Source organism: Hyperoodon ampullatus (assembly GCF_949752795.1).
Source record: "Hyperoodon ampullatus genome assembly, chromosome: 6".
Classification (NCBI taxonomy): Eukaryota; Metazoa; Chordata; class Mammalia; order Artiodactyla; family Ziphiidae; genus Hyperoodon; species Hyperoodon ampullatus.
The window spans coordinates 7,920,145-7,940,494 of record NC_136919.1 but is presented as its reverse complement, the minus strand read 5'-3'; the positions used below and the strand labels follow the sequence as shown (position 1 = coordinate 7,940,494).

Genomic DNA, 20,350 nt, shown 5'->3' with positions numbered 1-20,350 from the left:
GGACTGAGGCTGGTTGAAAGCAAAGGCAGTGGCAGAACCCAGGATTTGGACTCTGCCCAATTTAGCTCAACATACACTGCCTCCTTCCTTCCGTCCCTGGAGGTACTTAACTAATCCTTAAAACTTTGAGGCCTGGGCTTCCCTGGTGGCACAGTGGTTAGGAGTCAGCCTGCCAATGCAGGGGACACGGGTTCCATCCCTGGCCTGGGAAGATCCCACATGCCGTGGAACAACTAAGCCCGTGCGCCACAACTACTGAGCCTGCGTGCCACAACTACTGACGCCTGCGTGCCTAGAGTCCGTGCTCCACAACAAAAGAAGCCACGACAATGAGAAGTCTGTGCACTTCAACGAAGAGTAGCCCCTGCTCACCGAAACTAGAAAAGCCCGCGCACAGCAACGAAGCCTCAACACAGCCAAAAGAAATAAAAAATAAAAATAAATAATAATAATAATAATAATAAAACTTTGAGGCCTTTATTTTCACAGTTTGTGACAAGGAAGTATCTGTGCCATGACACCAACTGAGCGTTTTAAGACCCCCATGGTGCTCAGGAAGCAGGGCCTGAAATGATAGATATGCTCTGGGCTATAAAAGACTCAACACAATACCTAAAAAAAGAATTTGTTGTCTTAAAGTGCGCCTTCCTTTAAAATAAATGAATAACAAAGGTAGGACAGAAGGAGCTTCTTATCTGCTTTAAACTCTTGGCTGGGAAGCTTGAAAAGGAGGTGAGTCATGGCTTATTTTCCCAGGGTCCAGGGGAAACTGGAGCCGGTGGCTGTCCCTGTTCCTGCTGCTGCTTTGTGAAGCTTTCCACATTCCATCTCCCCCTGGCCTCGTGCCTCCTTTCCTCCAGCCCTCCCTCCTCCTGGGCTGGAGTCTGATGTGACTCTTCTTACCAGACACAGGGAAAACCACCTCCATTGTGTGAGAAAACTCGCAAAAAAAAAAAAAAAAAAAAAAAAAAAAGAAATGCCAGTGATGAAAAAAAAGGGGCAGGGAATGGTTTAGATCACCCAGAATGAGCACAAAGTGTTGAATCCTTGTCTTTGGTCTGTAACAGTGAAGATTCCTGTTGGTTAAAACCAACTCGCTACTGTGCCCACCTTCGACCGTCCTGTTGGCCTTTCCCCACCGTCGTTTCTGGTTAAATGACTTGTCCAGGGTCTTACAGAAGCACTACAGGGAGAGATTACATTCTTATAAAAGCCTTCAGTGATGCATTTATGGACGTGGTTCACTTTTTTCCTTTATGTCTTGGATGTATTTTTTTTTTGCTCGAGTCTCTTCTTTAACCTATATAAGCAGTAAAAATAGGATCTAGTAAATAGTTCTACAGCTAAAAAAATGCCTTTTCTGAATTGTTCCGAAGTGCTGACGATATAAACCAGTCCTTCTTGCACAGATGCCCTTCACACCCTGAGCAGCTCTGATGTGTATTTGCTGAAGGCAGCTGTCCATCCGGTGGGCTTCAAGCCTGTGTCTGGGCTCTTCTCTCTGAGGTCCTCCCCCAGGACAGAGTAAGCAGCTGGTGACAGCTCCATTCTCACTCATTCAGATGATCTCAGTTTTAGAGTGTGATCCTGAAATCAGCTTTAAGAAACCACAAACATTTAGTGTTGCTTTAATAATAAATCTGCTAGTTTGCCTTTTCACGTGGGAGCAGAGAAAGAGCGAATAAGGAAGGCGTGGCTGCCACAAGCGGGCTGAACATGAACCAGTGGTTTGGCTCCCACGGGTCAATTTGGGGTTGGTTGGGAAATTCTGATCATTTAAGGTGATTGGATGTTTACATGCCAGCCTCGATACCATATTCTCCCCCTGCCCCCCTTGGCATCTATCTAATCTGAAAGGAGAATCAGACTCCTATAAGAGCAGAAAAAGAAGAGAAATTATGCTGTGTTTCTACATGGTCTCTTGTTTCTACAGATCTTTAATTTATGTGCTACATCTCAAAATCCTATACTTAAAATCAGGTTAATTTTGTACACCCCTAACTTTCTTTTATTTTTAAAAAATTTATTTATTTAATTTATTTATTATTTTCGGCTGCCTTTGGTCTTCGTTGCTGCACACGGGCTTTCTCTAGTTGTGGCGAGCGGGGGCTACTCTTCGTTGCGGTGCGTGGGCTTCTCATTGCAGTGGCTTCTCTGAAGCACGGGCTTCAGTAGTTGTGGCACGCAGGCTTCAGTAGTTGTGGCTCGCGGGCTCTAGAGCGCAGGCTCAGTGGTTGTGGCGCACGGGCTTAGTTGCTCAGCGGCATGTGGGATCTTCCCAGACCAGGACTCGAACCCCTGTTTCCTGCATTGGCAGGCGGATTCTTAACCACTGCGCCACCAGGGAAGCCCCTGACTTTCTTTTAGAGAAAAGAAAAAGGCATCTTTGTTAGCAGGCATTGACCTTGAACTTGGGACCTCAATGGAGACTGGCTTTTCACCAGGAATAAATAAGCGTCCAAGAGACTGTTTTCTCTGTGGGGCACTTCTCTTTTCCACAGTCACAGGAGTCCCCTTCAGGGAGTTTTGGCCAAAGCTAGATTTTCTGGTTTTACTTCCTAAAATGGAAATAGATTAGGGGATTTCACCTTTTTCATTACTGCAGTTTTGTCGTCTTCAGTGCCAAATGAGGCTGGTGCCTGGCTCCTCTTCATTATCTAATTGTGGGCTGAGTCGAGGGCATGAGGCTGTTTAATAGTCCTGCCTGACATCCTGAAACCCCTGCTGCTATGGGACAGCACAGGACAGCACCCAGGATCTAAGTGTTTAAATTCTCCGGTTGACTTATTTCAGAGGATAGTCACCTGCCACAGTGGTGCCTTTGAAATAACAAATCGTTACTACCAACGTATAAAGAGATCCTTCAAACTCTTTTGCTCCTGTACCATCCGAAAAGGATTTTATTATTTTTTTCTTTCTTTTTTTAAAAAATATTTATTTATTTATTTATTTGGCTGCGTCGGGTGTTCGTTGCGGCACACAGGATCTTTGTTGCGGCGCGTGGGCTTAGTTGCCCCACAGCATGTGGGATCTTAGTTCCCCGACCAGGGATCGGACGCGCGTCCCCTGCGTTGGAAGGCAGTTTCTCAACCACTGGACCATCAGGGAAGTCCCCGGAAAGGATTTTAAAAAACAGTGTACCCCGTTGCACATTAAGTTGACATCTAAACGTTTTTGTCATAAGTTTAATAGCTGCAGAGGATATAATTTCTGGCATACTGTGTATCTGCCTTTAAATGTTTTAGTTTGTCGGTTTTGGTTTTGATCAAAACCTTAGAGTTTTGCAGATTTGACTCATCCAATTTATGGAAAATGCCTTCCATATAACCTATTGGCCAAGCCAGTCTTCATTTTCAAATCAAGTCCATTTGGCTCTCTGTCACATAAAATCTGACTTCATTTTTCAGTTAAAAAGGAAAGTCTTAGTGGTCTTCCCTTTGACAACATCTCTTCTGAATGCTAATTGTAATTCTAAGATAGATAGATGGGTAGTAGGTAGTGAAACTTGTAAACAGCGGACATGGGGAGAGCTCTCTGCCCTGTTATAAGACGCCCTCAGGAATCTCCACTTGTCCTTCTGTGTGATGTCCCAGGGGCTTTTATACCCTGGGCAATTCATCAGGATAATTTGGAATGGGTTCCCGCCGGGGGTTCATTCCATTAGAATTTGTTTTCTCTGAAAAGTACGGGAGATCCTGTGACACAGTTTTATCCCCAAGTCTCTATTTTCTAGTTTGGAAGAGTGGGTTTTTTCTGCAGGTGATTACCCTCAGCTTAACCAGGTTCTGTGGATGTTTATAAATCTGCAGTTACTGGAGGGTTATACTTGCCAGCCCTGTCTCTGGATATGGGTGGTCCCTCATACCCAAGAAAGTTAAGTGAGGTGGAGTTGTATTATAGTAATAACAAAAGAAACTAATGATCTCTACCAGATACTGGTGGTTTAGGCGATGCTGTGGTGTAAGGAAAGAGATGTACTGCATTAACCCACAAGGAAATCAAAGGTGCTTTAAAATAAAAATATTGGCAAAGTATGCAAATTTTCATTGATCGCTGTCTTAGGTGCTGGTCAAGGGAGATTTTAGGATAAATAAGTCCTGGTCTCTTCCTCGCCTAGTTATTATTTCTTTTCTTCTGCTGACTTTGGGTTTAATTTTTTCTTTTCTGGTTTCTTGTGGTGGAAACTGAGGTCATTGATTTGATACCTCTCTTTTCTGATGTAGGTATTCCCTTCTAAGTCCTGCTCTGGCTGCATCCCACAAGTTTTGCTGTGTTGTGGTTTCACACCATTCAAAATACTTTCTAATTTCTCTTTTGATTTCTTCTTTGACACATGGATTATTTAGAATTGTGTTATTTCATCTCTAAATATTTAGGAATTTCCCAGATACCTTTCGGTCATTGATTTCTAGGTTAATTTCCACTGTGGTCAAAAAGCATTTTGTACAAGTTGAATCCTTTTAAATTTAATGAGGCTTGTTTCATGGGCCAGAATATGTTCTGTGTGTACTTGAAAAGAATGTGCTTTCTAGTCTTGTTCGGTGAAGTGTTTTATAAAGACCAGTTAGGTCAAGTTGGTAGATAGCTAGTGTTGTTCCAGTCTTCCATGTCCTCACTGATTTTCTGCCTCCTTGCTCCACCATTTACTGAGATGAGGGTGTTAAGATCGGACTATAATTGTGGATTTGTCTCCTTTTCCTTGCAGTTCTGTTGGGTTTTGCTTCCAGTATTTTGAAACTCTGTAATGTGGTCCAAAAACATTTAGGATTGTTATGTCCAGTCTTTTACTTTTAACCTACTTGTATCTTTATATTTAAAGTGTGTTTCTTATAGACAACGTATAGCTAGATCTTGCTTTTTTTTATCCAACCTGACAATCTCTACCTTTGAATTGAGATGTTTAAACCATTTACATCTATTGTTATTGGTTTGGTTGGGTGTAAATCTGCCTTCTCACTGTTTGTTTTCTATGTGCGCCATCTGTTCTGTGTTGCCTTTCTCTTTCTGCCTTCTTTTGGGTCACTTGAATATTATTTATGATTCCATTTTGTCTCTTTTGTTAGCTCACTAGCTATAACTCCCTCTCTGTTTAATGGTAGCTTTCGGAATTATAGTATATACATCTTTAACTTATCACAGCCTACCTCAACTGATATTATACAACTTTATAAATAGTTTAAGAATCTTAAACAGTATGCTTTCATTTCTTTCCTCCCAGCCTTTGTGCAATGGTTCTTATACATTTTTACTTCTACGTATGTTATAAACCCACAATATATTGTTTTATTTTTGCTTTAAACTGTCACTTATCTTTTTTTAAAATAAATTTATTTATTTATGGCTGCGTTGGGTCTTCGTTGCTGCGCGCGGGCTTTCTCTAGTTGCAGCGAGTGGGGGCTACTCTTCATTGTGGTGCACGGGCTTCTCATTGCGGTAGCTTCTCTCGTTGCAGAGCATGGGCTCTAGGCACGCGGGCTTCAGTAGTTGTGGCACGTGGGCTCAGTAGTTGTGGCTCACGGGCTCTAGAGCGCAGGCTCAGTAGTTGTGGCTCATGGGTTTAGTTGCTCCATGGCATGTGGGACCTTCCCAGACCAGGGATCGAACTCAAGTCCCCTGCATTGGCAGGCGGATTCTTAACCACTGCGGGAAGTCCCAACTGTCACTTATCTTTGAAAGAGATTTAAATAATAAGAAAAAAGTTCTTTCTGTCTACCCACACAATTACCATTTCTAGTGCTCTTCATTCCTTTCATTCCATTCTTCATCTGGTTATCATTTTTCTTCTATCTCTGAAGGACTCCTTTAACATTTCTTGTAATGCAGATCTGCTGGTGGTAAATTCTTTCAGCTTTTGTATGTCTGAAAAGTGTTTATTTTGCCTTCCTTTTGGAAGGTATTTTTCTAGGTATAAAATTCTGGATTAACAGTTTCTGATGGAAAGCCCCCTGTCATTCTTGTTTTTGTTCTTCTGTAATGGGTCTTTTTCTTAAGGTGCTTTTAAAATTTTCCTTTTTATCACTGGGTTTCAGAAATTTAATTTGTTTTTTCAGAAATTTAAGTTGTTACAGGCAGGAAGGTGAACTGGTTCCTGTTACTCCATCTTGGCTAGAACCCCCCGAGTTCATAACTCAGTTCCGTGGTACAGAGTAGTCCATTAAATGAAAAGCCAGTAAGCTACTCAATAAGGGATTTATCTCATGTTTGTAGATGGGGGCCTAAAACATCACCATCTCCCCCAACTCACCAGATTTTCAGTGCCTAAAAAAAGATTAATTTTCACTAAAGGATTACTCATTTATATAGGGAGTTTTGCTCTGGACTGGCTCTTCTTTAGTATTAAAGCTATTTATTTCTATGAACTCACAATCATTTTCTGTTTATTTAGTTATTTATTTATTCATGGCTGTGTTGGGTCTTTGTTGCTGCGTATGGGCTTTCTCTAGTTGCTACAAGCAGGGGCTACTCTTCGTTGCAGTGTGCGGGCTTCTCATTGCAGTGGCTTCTCTTGTTGTAGAGCATGGGCTTTAGGTGCCCGGGCTTCAGTAGTTGTGGCACACAGGCTCCGTAGTTGTGGCTCACGGGCTCTAGAGCGCAGGCTCAGTAGTTGTGGCACACTAGCTTAGTTGCTCCGTGGCATGTGGGATCTTCCCGGACCAGGGCTTGAACCCATGTCCCCTGCATTGGCAGGTGGATTCTTAACCAACGTGCCACCAGGGAAGACCCTGAACTCACAATCATTTTCTTTTCTTTTTCTTTCTTTCTTTTTTTTCTGCACCACACAGCATGTGGGATCTTGGTTTCCCCACCAGGCATCAAACCCATACCCCATGCAGTGGAAGCATGGAGTTTTAACCACTGGATCACCAGGGAAGTCCCTCACAATCATTTTCTAGATAAAATAGCTAATATGTGCAGTTCTAAGAGCTTTGTACATTATTTCATTTAGTCTTTAACCGACTCTGAAGTAATGATACGGTTCTGTTACTATCCTCATTTTGCACATGAGGCTATTAAAGCACAGAGAGGTAAAGTAACTTGACCAAGATCACACAGCCAGTAAGTGATGGCCAGGATTGAACCTGGGGTCTGGCTCCAAAGACTAGACATTTAATCAACACACAAAACTGCTTCCAGGTAAAGTTGTTCTGTCTATCCAGTGAGAAGGCAACTGATGCGGGTTCCTCAGCTTTCAAACAAGCATGTCGTCTTGCTTTCCCTTGTCATGTTTTCTTTGTAAATAACGGTTGTATGTATGCACACATGTGTGCCTGGTCATACATGCTCATGATTTGGTTTCACCAGATACAAGAGGATATTCAATGAAAATAAACCTCCCACCTATCTTTCTTCCTTCAAACCCCCAAGTTACCCCCCACCCCACCCCAAACCGTCTCTTCAATTTTAGTTTGTCTTTCCAGAGAGATTCTTCACGTACACAAGCTTAGAAGTAGATGGCAGCAAACTCTCCCCTTTCTTCTGCGCCTTTTTGCTCTTTTCATCTAACAAGATATTTTCAAGTCATTCCATAACAGTAGGTGTAGAGCTGCCTTACTCTTTCTGACAGCTGCCTAGGGCTCCATTGTGGTTGTGCATTAATTTACGACCTACTCCCCTTCTAAAGAATTTTACATTGTTGCCAAACCTGTGCTATTGTAAATCAGGCTGCAAAAAATATCCTTCTATTTTATCACACGTATGTATCCCATATATATCACATATGTATGTGTGATTTCCCACATGTGGACATCTATCTGCAGGATAAATCACTAAATTGGAATTGCTGTGTCAGAGCTTTTGTGCTTTTGATATGTTGGTAGCTGTGACTAAATTGCTCTCCAGAGAGATTATACTGATTTACACTCTCATAGCAGCGTATGAGGGTATATGTTTCTCCATACTCTCCCCAACACAGGCGATTAAGCTTTTTTCATGCTGTGTTTGTTTTCAAAATAATGGCTGTGAACACCGTATCAAAGGGTTACCTTTGTGAGGGATGACCCGGCACTGCATTTGTCTGCCAGTAAATTAAGAAACAAATGACCAAAGATTAATTCCCTTTTATTCATGATCATTTACTCATTTCAGTCCACAGACTTCGTCTGTGCCTGGTTCTGGGTACTAAGGGTAGAAAGATCTGTGACTTGGTCCCTGTCCCCAGAGCGAGACACAGAGAAGTGGCTATGATATGGTGTGCATTGTGTTACTACACACAGTTGCAGAGAATGGGATAATGGAACAAGGGAAAGTGTTGCTAGATGTCTTAGGAAGTGTTGCCAGGATCTCTTGATTGTGCTAAACTTGATGGGGAATGTCATCCCGGAAACAGCTAGGTGGAGAGAAGGAAGTTGGACTCTTGAGGACCAGCCAGCTCAAGGTGGATTCTGCGAGACTGGAAGCTCCTCTGGAGGTGACCGCGGGCACCTCCCTGCAGAACTGCCGGCTGCATGCAGGGAATCGGTCGGCTGTGATTGGAGGGATGTTGCTGGTGGCGATAATGAACTCGGTAGTGTCGGCAGAGGTGATTGGCCGCGCCCTGCTGCAGTGAGAATGCAGGCTGGATGCTCGGGTCCTCACTTGCGTGATGATCATTAGTTGAGCGAGGACAGCGGAATAATTGGGAGCTCGAAGTTGCTTCTGCCTCCGGGAGAGGTCTGTTGGGCTATCGCTTTTTCCTTTTTCCAAAAAGCCAAGCATTTGATCACCGTCCACCTGCAAAAGTGAGTTTTTATTGAAGAAGCTCCAGCTGCTCTCTCGTTGTCAGCGACCCGGCGGGGCTTTCAGAGTGAGCTGCTTCTCAGGCCAGGCACGACAGCAGTGCTAGCAAATTTGAGAAGGCAGGAAACAGCCACTGCATACAGAGCTGCCAGCCTTACAACTCCCCAGGCTAGTCGTCCAAGCAGCTGTGTAGCCAGAGACCCTTGGTATTGTGGTCACGTCCCTCCTCAAAAGTGAACGGTCACCGTCGGCGACGTGGGGAGGAAGCCGTGATGTTGCAGATGCTGTGGCATTTTCTGTCTAGCTTCTTCCCCAGGGCCAGGTGCCAAGGCTCCAGAGAGGGGAGCGGGAATGAAGTCAGAGGCACCCCGGCTCCGGCGCGGGGAGCCCAGATGCCAAGCTTTTTGGGGAAACAGGACGGAAGGGCTGAGGCCACGGAAAAGAGACCCACCATCTTGCTGGTGGTCGGACCCGCAGAGCAGTTTCCAAAGGTAATGGCAATGTCGAGAGGACCTCCTAGGTTAGGGGCTAGCCTAGGATCATTTTCCTGGAAAAAGCTGGAGTGTGGGGGAGGAAGAGAGGACTTATGAATGAATCCGTTTGGTACCGGGGGCCTGGGGAGAAGTGTTAGACAATGAAGAAGCCCAACTCCAATCCAGAATCTCTCTGTGGCCACTGCAAAAGCTTTATTACCCTATTGTGACCACTTCAGTGCGGCCATTTGAAGAAGGAAGGTTGAATGCAATGGAAGATTTACCTTAGGATTTGTCTCTTTGGCCCCAGAAAGCCATTTGAAAGGCAGGGACCAACAATTCACCGTGTCTTAGGTCTTAGCCTGTTTAAACAGCACAGGGAGAACAGAGCTCAGCGGCAACAGAGCAAACCTTCAAAGGTGAACCCGGCTGCCAGGAGCCGGGGAGGACCAGCCTGCCCTGCATCCCAAAGGTCAGACCCTCTGCCTTGGTGGGCAGGGGACCCGTCTTGCCTTTCTTTCTGGAAGAAAGGGAGCGATGAGGCAGAGTGGAGGCTGGAGTCTCAGTGCACGGAGGCCGGCGCTCCTGACGGGTCTGCAGGTCTGCTGAGCGCTGGGGCCTTCCGTCCATTTCGTGCCCTGAGCGTGGGTTATGTCATCTGATCCTCACAAGAACCAGGGTAAGTGGTAGCACCCCCATTTCACAGATGAGGAAACTGAGGTGCAGAAAGGTTAAGTAATTTGCCTGGGATTAAACAGTTAAGAAGGGGTACAGGTGAGATTTCATTTCAGTCTACCTGGAACTTTGCCATGTACTGCCCTCATCTTCCCTTAAGAAAGCCGTTTTTAATGGGACCAGTCGCGTTCTCAGGATTAGAACAGAAAGGCTATTTGGCTGTGATTTCTCCTGCCTGGGGTAGGAGAACCTTGTTCCCCTTCTGAGGCTTGGTTATTTTGAATCTTTTCTCCTTTCTCAGGATAAAAATCAACTGGAAAAAGGAAGGAGAATTTGCCCTGTGTGTGGCACACTGTAGAGTCCAAAAAAGGTTCTGCTGAATTGAACTACTGCATTTAAGAAATGGATGTTCATTTTTCCTTTGCTAAGTGGGAGGGACTTTTGATGCAACAACTTTTGCAGTGGTTTCAGGCTAAGCGTTGAGGAGAATCCTTAGTCTGTGATGGGCTCATCCAGGGCGACATAGGTCTCGGCATCTGTACTGTGCCTGAGATGTGACAGGTGTCGCTTTCTACCTTTTGATCATTTTACAGGAGCTCGGAAATGGCCGTGGCGTTATCTATTATGAGGAACTTTTATCTCCAGAACTGCTTGCCTTATGGCCAAGGGCTTAAGGGACTGGCTGGCTCCTTTTAAATTCACCTACTTTTGACTTTAATAATTAACTGCTCCACTTCCCAGACTCACACCGACTGGCAGCTCTTGCCAGCCCTCCCCCTGGGCTGGCCTGGCATCAGGACTGTTCTGAACGGCTTCTTTCCTGGCCTACAGAATCGGGAGCAAGGCAGGCTGAACCTGAGACCCACACCTCTCACTGACACTTCTCCCCAGAAGGGAGATGGATCAGCTGCCTGGGGGTGTGGGGAGCCCCAAGAGGGAGGTGCGTCAGCTGGTTTGGTTTGAAACAAGCAAGAAAGCACATCTGGGCGGTGTGGACCCTTTAAAGGCAGACAAACTAAGAACTGGAAGAGTGTTTCAGCAGCGTGCGTCCTTTTCCAGCACAGCTGCTCTTGAAGGTAGGGGTTGGAGGTTGGGATCGCGGGCCGGTGGGGCCTGGCTCGCCATTTCTCTCCGGCAGACGCTGCCACAGCCTCATGGAAACCTCGTAGAGACGTTCACTTTGGTTCTCAGCCTTCTCAGTTTCCCAGTGGCGCTACTTTGTTCGACTCTCATTTCTCTCTTAAATATGTCTGCTGGTGAGTCAGGTTCCGGCAAGCTTTTATTCTCGGAACTGTTCCAGTTTCCCCCTTTATCTTTGTCTTACAGTCGATCTGCAGTTGGAGAAGAAAGCCATTAGTCTGGAGTGGGAGGTGCCCTGAGCGGCATTCAAGCTTCCAAATCCTGAGGGGCCGTCTTCTCAGAAGCTCAGAGAATTTTGCTCATTGTGTGTCTAATTGCCAAGTGCAGGCAGGTTTCATTGGAAACCGGCTCCACTGGGCTGTCATGGCAACCCGATCATCAAATGACACTACGGCTACAGCAGCAAATGAGGCTCAAGGGCCTTACGGGTGGGTGGGGCTAGAATAGCTGGATGCTGGCAATATATTAATATTTTTGGCTTGGTCTGAGTCATTGGCGGGGGTGGGGGGGGAGGCGGGGCGGTGGAAATACTGTATGAGCTAATGCCACACTCCCAGAGGTACTCTACCTGCCCTGTTCTTACTCATGGTATTCCGGCACTTACGGGGATCTTTGGCATGAAACAGTGGTAGAACAAGGAAAGCTGGTGGGGTGAGGGCATGCGCAGATCTGAGGGTGAGAAGATGCTTGTGAGAGGAACTGCTACTTAGCAGATTAAGGGAAATCGAATGCTACTGAATTCTAAGGCATCTGGAGTGGCTGCCATTGTTTCTGAGTACTAGTTGTTACAGGAATGGACATTGGAAGAAAGGAAACAAAAGTAGATCTGGGTCACAAAATTAGAACAGGTAAAGATAGCAGAGAAGACGTGTCGATGCCAGGAGTGGGAGAGAGTACTTTACTCAGGCCTCCAGGAGCACCGGGACCTGGTGTGAAACATCAGGAACGGAGCACAAGCCCTACTTTATGAACTTTTTTTTTGGCCACGCCACGTGGCATGCGGGATCTCAGTTCCCCAGCCAGGGATAGAACCCGTGCCCCCTGCAGCGGAAGCGCGGAGTCCTATCCGCTGGACTGCCAGGGAAGTCCTGAGCCCTGCCATATTCTTCTTCCTTATTTGTATTTCTCACGTATGTGTTCAGAGCTGTAACAGATACATTTTTTTGTGTGGTTTTTTTTTTAGCTAAGGCTTACATTACTCCCCCGCATCTGCTGCCTTCCCATGTGAGGTACTGCTCACTGTAATTCTCAGGGTCAGGCTGACAAGTGTTCTTTGGAAGCTGAATTCTAAAATCTCTTTATGGCAGTGTCAGGCTTGGATGCTGTTTTAAGTGGCCATTGTAACAGGAGCCAGGCTCTGGTGAGCCTCCGCCAACTGGCTCTGGGGCCTGGGCAAACCAGGTGGCCTCTCCTGGTCTGTTTCTTCATCTCGGAGATTCAGAGATGATCCCAGGGCCCCTCTGGGGCCCAGTGTCTGTAATTCCAGGGAGAGAGCATTCGCCTTGGACACCAGGTGCCTGGAGATTGGCTCAACTGAGAAGTAGAGGTTTCTGTGTGACAACAGAGTTCTGCATGACCTATGCAACTCAGGAAGATGGGTGGTTTAAATAAATAAGCAAACGCCAGTTTATGTTTGTCCAATGAAGACATTCTGTTGGACTCAAACACAGTTGCAAAATAGAAATACGTTGGAGCCCTTAAAGATTAACATTGGGATACAATTAATGTAAGCGTTGTAAAATAGCATCTTGACAAGCACATGCAGGACTTTTCAGAGAACATTTCCTGGCCCTGTGATACCATTGGTCTGTAGAGTAATGAGCTCTGTTATAATCAAGGACATTCCATTCTGTTTATTCTAGAAGATAGTTGCCCTTGTTTGATAATGCTTTAATAATTGTTTCTTATATATTGAATGTTGATTTCACTTTCATTTGGTATTGTTTTCAAATCTCTTCTCAGATTTGTCTTGTAAATACATCATACGACTCAATGGTACCAAAAAAAAAAAACCCTCAGTGGTACAATTATGTTTACCAACATTATTTGAAAAACATAGTTTAGTAGGAAAGGAACATCTCCAATTGAACAACTTATTTATTCAGTCAAAATATTTGCCATTTTGTATTGGAAGGACTGCAGTTGTCATTGAAATGAGACACTTCAACAGATCTGTGTAATTTGTTTTCGTTTCGGAAGCAGTCATGAATAATTTTAAAAAGGAAGATCAGCATTTAAAATTCAGCTCTTTTATTTATAAATGTGACCTTCCTTTAAAATAAAAATAATAATACAGTATCTTTTTGAGTTGAGGTGGACAAAATACCCTGAGGACTCTGTTTGCTGGCACTTGGGAAACCAAACCTAAGGTCTTCATCAAGAGTGGTCATGTTTGTTTTTTGGGGTCTCAGAGGCCTGCCAAGCACGATTCATTCATTCATTCATTCAGAAACTGCTTGTGTCAGGCACCTCCGTGATCAAGGCAAGGGCTCATCCCAGGCAAGGAGGTACAAAGGCCCTGCCTTCAGGACCCCAGCAGTAGAGATACGATGTACGTAAAAATAGCCCTAAAGCAGAACATTCTGGATTGGGTAGCTTAAGAGACAGCTGAGTATCATGGATTTAGGTGGCGGCTGAGCAGGAATTTGCCTGAATAATCCTGAGCTGCCTCTGGATACCTCATCGGATCCTCCCTAGTGGATGGATGAAACAGCCCAAGACCTGTTTTTACAGACTCACCATCAGATCTCTTTTAGAAGGGCTGAAATATCATATAAGTTATTAAAATCTGTTTCATAATGATGTATATAAGCATCAACATCTTATTTTCAGAACCTTTTTCAAGTTCTTAACAAAAAGCTTTTTAGTGAATTTAAGAAGTTCCTTTTACTTTGGTGGATCCCCAAGTGATATCCATCTGTTTTTAATCCATCCCGGTCGCAAGGTTTCGTCTATATTAGGAAGTGGTGCACTGTAGATGGAACACAGCGAGACGGATTCCTTTTTCATCTCTGTGACGTGGGCTCTTCCTCTGCAGCATGAATCTGACATCTTCCTTGGGAAGGAATGAGGTGGAGGTGGCAGGATGGCCCTTAAATAAAGATCAGATCCTGACTCTCCAAGACCTGAAGTTTCCTCTCTTCCTCACCTAAAAGGGACATTCTAGGGCAGTGTTGCTCACTAGAACTTTCTGTGAGGATGGAAATAATGTGGAAATGAATTTTTAGTTTCATTGAATTTTAGTTTATTTAAAATTGAGGACTTCCCTGGCAGTCCAATGGTTAAGACTCCACGCTTCCAGTTCAGGGGGCGCGGGTTCGATCCCTGGTCGGGGAACTAAGATCCCACATGCTGCGTGGCATGGCAAAATAAAATAAAACACAAGTATTGAGCAGCACAGTTGTAGGCCAGAAAGCTCCGATGCACTGAACTTTAGAGTGTCCTGAATGAATGTGGGCTCTGAAGACCACATCCGTGGATCTTTTTTTTTTTTTTTTTTTTTTTTTTTTGCTGTACGCGGGCCTCTCACTGCTGTGGCCTCTCCCGTTGCGGAGCACAGGCTCCGGACACACAGGCTCCGCGGCCATGGCTCGCGGGCCCAGCCGCTCCGCGGCATGTGGGATCCTCCGGGATCGGGGCACGAACCCGTGTCCCCTGCATCGGCAGGCGGACTCTCAACCACTGCGCCACCAGGGAAGCCCCCATCCGTGGATCTTAAGTGAGGCCCAGGCTGACCCCAGATTGGTGCTGCTGAGGAGTGCCCCGGCACAATGACCTGTGGCCTAGAGTGTCCTCTTCCTGCCCCCATCATTTCAGCCTCTCGGTGCTGTGGGGTCCCCACGCAAAGCCTACAGGGGAGGGGGTGCTCATGTGCAGGGTGGCCTGGGGAAGGTCACTAGAGCCAGCCAGAGCTGTGCCTGGAAGGCCGTGTGGCCCAGGCAGCCGTCTGAGGGGCAGCTCTCCTGCAAGTGAAAGACCCCTCCCCACCCCCCGGGGGCTACTTCCAGGACTACTCCCCCCACCCCCTCCCTGCCACTGACTTCTACCCTCACAGTGCAACGGGGCCATTTCAGGCGAGCATTGATTCATTCTCTACCTCCACTTATTTTTCTGCTGGGAATGATTTACCAAGCAGAGAAACCACTGTACTGTGTGACGCGTTTGGGGACCTTGTGGAAAAACAGGCCAAAGGCTGTTGGTTTGGCGGGATTGGCAGCCAGAGGGCGAAGGTTTCTGGGGCAGATCCCAGGGCAGGACAGAATGCTCTGCCTGTCTCCGAAGGGTTAACCGGGGAGCAGGTGACGTCAGTCCTGATCTTTATCCCTCTGCACTCGGGCCACGCAGGCCTCCTTGCCGGGCTCTGTGCTCATTGGCTGTGGGCGGGAGGTACAGTGAGCAGACTTTTTTCAATTAAGTGAAAGGACAGGGTGGAGGCAGCCAATGACAGCGGCGTCCCAGCATACCTTGTGCAAGTGTGCTGGGCCGGGCAGCATTCTCCAGCCTCCACGCCGCCCGAAACAGCTCCACCAGCATGCTCTGCCTGTGCCTGTACGTGCCCCTCATCGGGGAGGCCCAGACCGAGTTCCAGTACTTCGAGTCCAAGGGGCTTCCCGCCGAGCTGAAGTCCATCTTCAAACTCAGTGTCTTTATCCCCTCCCAGGAGTTCTCCACCTACCGCCAGTGGAAGCAGGTCTGTACCGCGGAAGGCAGCGGGTGTTTCATCAGTGTTGGTTGAGTGAATGGATGAGCTGGTAGAGGGTCCGCATACCTCAAAGGTCCCCACCATTTCTAAGCGTGCCAGTTTTTTCCCCAGCTGTCGCATAACTATAGGCAGCTAAAGGGCTACGTACGTCACGGGAGTGACTGGCTCTCATGTGACTTCCAAGGAAGGCTGGAATTATAGGGAAGGCACTTGTGGGAGATGGAAAGGAATTTTCTTGCGGAGGGCGGGGCTCTAAGCAGTGCAGGGCCAGGAAGTGGGGGCACAGTCTAGCTGCTTTCTCTGAGCTGGGGGGCAGGAGGGGAGGGGAGTGGCCCCTCACTGGAGGCCCAGGAGTTGGAACCGTGGCTGCGGAGGCTGTGCCCTGGGTGAAACAAACCCACGGGCAGGGGTGAGGGAACCTTCCTAGGCGTCTCTTTGGAGCAGGAGGCAGCAGAAATCATTACTATTTTAAATATGGGGAAACAGCTACAGAGTCTGAGGGGGTCGCCTGCCTCCTAAAGGGACACCCCAACTTCTCCGTTAATCAGATCCTGTGCTGTCCTCCAGTGCTCACGATGGCAGTGAAGGTCAGATGGTATGCAGGGGGTGGTGATTTGCATATCCTAGGAAGGAGACCGGACTGAGGTAGAAGCAACGACTCAGAATATTTTGAAATCAGCTGCATGCGCATGTCCTTGAGTTGTCTGTATCACGGGCACCCACCCAGCAAGGCACATGGAGCGCGTTGGTGCCAGAGCAACCCAGATACCAACGAGCTCCGTGCCTGGTGTCCGCCTCCTCTCTAAATGACATGCGGATTCGACTTCCACTCCTCATAAATCTAGGGTGCTAACCTATATGTAATCTGTATTTTGGTGGAGAGCACAAATGTCTGCAGGAAGTTAACATAACTCCAGACAGCTGATAGAACGCGCGCCAGCCTCTGTCTCACATTCCAGCCACACCCTCCCTGCGTTGTTCTTTGGATCATGTTAGGTGACACAGTATCTGGAGAGGACCGGCTAGCCAACGGCCCATCAATTTCCAAACCCGCTGGCTCAGAAGACTTTGAAACCCACATTGGTTTGTGGATAGTGACTGTATTTCTTGCTGAGAGAATTGGGCAACACAGACTATAACCATTTTCCTTAGGAGATTTATGGTCCTAGTTTTGGGGTGTTGCTGGGTTGGAGTGACTCATGCATGTACCCCACCTTCTTGAGATTAACCTTTAGAATGGCAGCAGACTCTATAGAGCGGTGGCTCTGGAGTCCATCAGGCCTGGCTTGAATCCTGCCCACCACTTCCCTAGCTGTGTGACCTTGGATAAATTACTAAACCTCTGTGACCTTCTGTTTCCTTCTCTGGAAAATGGGGGAAATGATAGTACCCACCTCCTAGGTCTGTTTGTGAGGATTCAGTGGGTTACTAGAGGTAAAGCATTTAGCAGGACCCCGGGCACAAACCAAGTGCTTGTGCTTTTGTGGAAAAGTTCCAGTTGCTGAGCATCCAAAACAGACTGCAGCTGCTGAACAGAGCCCATCTCTAAGGACAGGCGCAGATTTTTGGAACCTCACTGCCAAGGAAAGGGTCTCTTAAAGCTTCCTTGGGTCACTGAACTATTCCTAGGTGGAGATGCCCTGCTTTTCAGTGCCTGGTTAAGGGAGCTGAGGTTGGTTATAGCATCTGGCTCCCCTGAGATCAGAGACAGGCAGCGCCATCAAGCACTGGCCCCAGAACAGTTCCCACTGCTCTTACCACTTCTCCATCCTCCAGAGTTCTCTCTGGCAGTATTTCTGCCAAGCAGGCATTGGCAGGGGCCAGCTCTGCCCTGTGCCTTTACCCTGGTCGCCCCCAATTGTTCTTGGGCCAGTGCCGCTTTTAGGGATCAAAAGCGCAAGCTGCAGAGTTTCTGATGGAATCTGGAGCTCCAGGGCCACCTCACATTTGGGCAGAGAGCATGTGGGGCTGAGGCCTGGCACCAGGGACAGTGCTACAGGGGAGCCGGGCAGCTGGCCTGGTGGGAGTACCAAGCCCACCGCCGCCGGCCTCTGTCAGAAGGGCTCCTCGTGCGGGCTCTTTTTCCTCTTTGCTCATGAGGGAAACACGGCGGGCTCTTGGCTGGGTTCTGGCCGGCCCTAGGGGATCCAGGTGGTGGCCCTGGGAGTGGAGGAGGGGAAGCGTCTCGGGTCATGGGGCCACCTCTGTTCACGGTCGAGCAGTTGTTTCCTGGGAACGGGACACCACGAGGGACAGGAAAAGCTGAAGGACAAAACCTTACTTTTGTTTTATAGAAAATTGTACAAGCTGGCGACAAAGACCTCGATGGGCAGCTAGACTTTGAAGAGTTTGTCCATTATCTCCAAGATCATGAGAAGAAACTGAGGCTGGTATTCAAGAGTTTGGACAAGAAGAATGATGGTGAGCGTTGCCCCTGGGGGCCAGCGACGGGCCCAGCGGTCCTGGGCCTCTCCGCAGGGCTGGCTCCCGGCTCACGGCCTTTGTTGTTCCAGGACGGATCGACGCTCAGGAGATCATGCAGTCCCTGCGGGACCTGGGAGTCAAGATATCTGAACAGCAGGCGGAAAAAATCCTCAAGAGGTGAGTGCGTAGCCAGCCCCTGCGTTTGGTTTAACAAAAGTGTGACGAAAGAAAGTTTCTTGGACTCACTCCCTCGTGCCGTTCACTGTATTGACCCTGTTTCCGCGAACTTTGGCTTCTGGTGGTTGGAAGGGATGAATAAGTAACCCCTCCCAGAGAGCAGCCGCTCCCCGGGTTCCTGGTCAGCTCCGGTGGTAGAATCACAGATCACCTGGCAGAGTGCCTGAGCGCCAGCCACCTGCTAAGAGAGAAGACTAGTGGGGGATTTCAGTAGGTGAAAGGCCAGCAAGGAACACCCTTCTCTGCCCGGTCGTGTAAGGGCAGGGCTCACGTGGCCACCCTCCACTGTGGGGAACTTCCTCTTAACACAGCGCTCAGATGTGCTGCCCCGAAAGGCATCCCGCAGGCCAGGGGTGGTCCTGGGGACTGGCATCGTTGCTGTGCTGGGAACTCGCACAGAACAGCCCTAGAGCCACTTCCTGTCCTCCCGAGCCTCCCCAAGTCCCAGGGGCCTGAAGCCGGCTGGTCAGGGACGGCAGCCTCTGCCCCTTGCTCCCCTCCGCGTGGAGGGTGCGTCCTCGTGCTGTGCCGTGGCATGTGCTTGCGTCACTAACCTCCGCTCAGAGCACTTATTTGTGTTGTTTCTCCTCTCTCCTCTGCATCTTTGTCTGTCTGTCAGAATACGAACGGGCCACTTCTGGGGCCCTGTCACCTAGTAAGTATCCGTGTCACTCTCGGGACCACCTCCCTCCTTGACCTCTGTGCCCGATCAGAACGAGGTTCTCGTGGGCCATTAAATCCCGTTTTTGTGCCAGGTGGGATGTGGAGCCACCTGGCCTTTTCTCCTCCGGGGCAGAGGCACCTTCTGTGGTTTCCTGGTGGCCACGCGCCTGCCCTCGGCTCCCCTAGAGGTGGGAAGTGCGGCTGACAGATGGGGCCTGTTTACAGCTGGGCGACCCACGTGTTTGTCTTGCAGCATGGACAAGAATGGCACGATGACCATCGACTGGAACGAGTGGCGAGACTATCACCTCCTGCATCCCGTGGAAAACATCCCTGAGATCATCCTGTACTGGAAGCATTCCACGGTGAGCCCCGTGCTCCCGGGGCCGGAAGGTGGTTTCTTCCTCGTCCGTTCATAGGGTCCCCTTCGCCCAGCATTAGCCCCCATCCTGGTGAGGGTTCCCAGCCCACCTCCCCTTCAGTGGCAGGGCTGTCTACTTCTCTGCCAGCCCTCCACATGCTCCCTCCATCTCCCTCATGCCGGCCAACCTGAACGGCCCGCCCATGCCCCAAACACGGGGCTCCCTCTGCTAGAAACCATGCCCTCCTGTCCCCATGTGCTGCCTGTTCTTCAAGGTCCACTGTAAGCACCCTCTCCCTGAGCCTCCTTGTTCTCCCAAAGCCTCCTGAGGGCTGCTCTGTAGAGATCCAGTAGCAGAGCTGTTCAGTTTCTCCCCCCGGCCACCCCAGTTTTTGTGTCATTTCTCTCTATGGCCAGAGAATACCTCCCCACTGCTCTTCCACCCCCGGTCAGAAACACACAGAGCCCTGCACCCCCACTGGTAGTGGCCCCATTGACCCCTTGCCCGCCAGCCCCCTTCATGCACGAGCATCCCCTTCTGCTGGTCCTGGCTGAGTATCCCCTGGTGGCAGTCTTATCCATCCCGGACCGTCGACCCCAGAAGAGGAGACCACAGGTGCTCCTCCTCCTCTGTCTCCCGAGGTGCCCTCAGGGGACGCCTGGCATCTTCGTTGGGCGAAATTAGGTGGACGCTCTGTGGGTAGGAGCCGCTGCCCCGTGGGTCTGGCCTGCAGCCCCGGGGTTGGAACAGAGCTGGCTCTGCCTGCCGAGCCGGGAGGCCGCCTGGGGGAGAGGGCGTTACACAGGCAGCACAGCCCTCTCGTGTTTGCAGATGTCTTGCATAATGTTTTGCCAACGTGATCCGGTTGCACATCGGGTTTCAGAAGAATTTTTATCCCTGACTTGATCCTTCCAGTACAGCCAACCTGGTGATCCTCAGCTGAAGTGCCTTTGTAAGCT

At 48.4% G+C, this 20,350-nt stretch overlaps 1 protein-coding gene across 6 annotated transcripts in view; it reads left to right on the top strand.

Annotated features, from left to right (window-relative positions):
- The window catches only part of SLC25A25 (solute carrier family 25 member 25), a gene marked incomplete at both ends in the record, with an annotated part of 30,444 nt that overhangs the window by 6,183 nt on the left and 3,911 nt on the right, over positions 1-20,350 (top strand). Inside the window, 5 exons of one of the 6 annotated variants that reach the window (XM_079706575.1) lie at positions 8,988-9,206; positions 18,000-18,126; positions 18,219-18,306; positions 18,986-19,021; positions 19,283-19,394. In XM_079706575.1, coding sequence (XP_079562701.1) covers positions 8,988-9,206; positions 18,000-18,126; positions 18,219-18,306; positions 18,986-19,021; positions 19,283-19,394 — 582 coding nt within the window. Of the gene's footprint in view, positions 1-8,987; positions 9,207-15,534; positions 15,694-17,999; positions 18,127-18,218; positions 18,307-18,985; positions 19,022-19,282; positions 19,395-20,350 lie in introns of those variants that run through there. The other 5 variants (XM_079706577.1, XM_079706573.1, XM_079706572.1 and 2 more) reach the window with 5 other exon arrangements.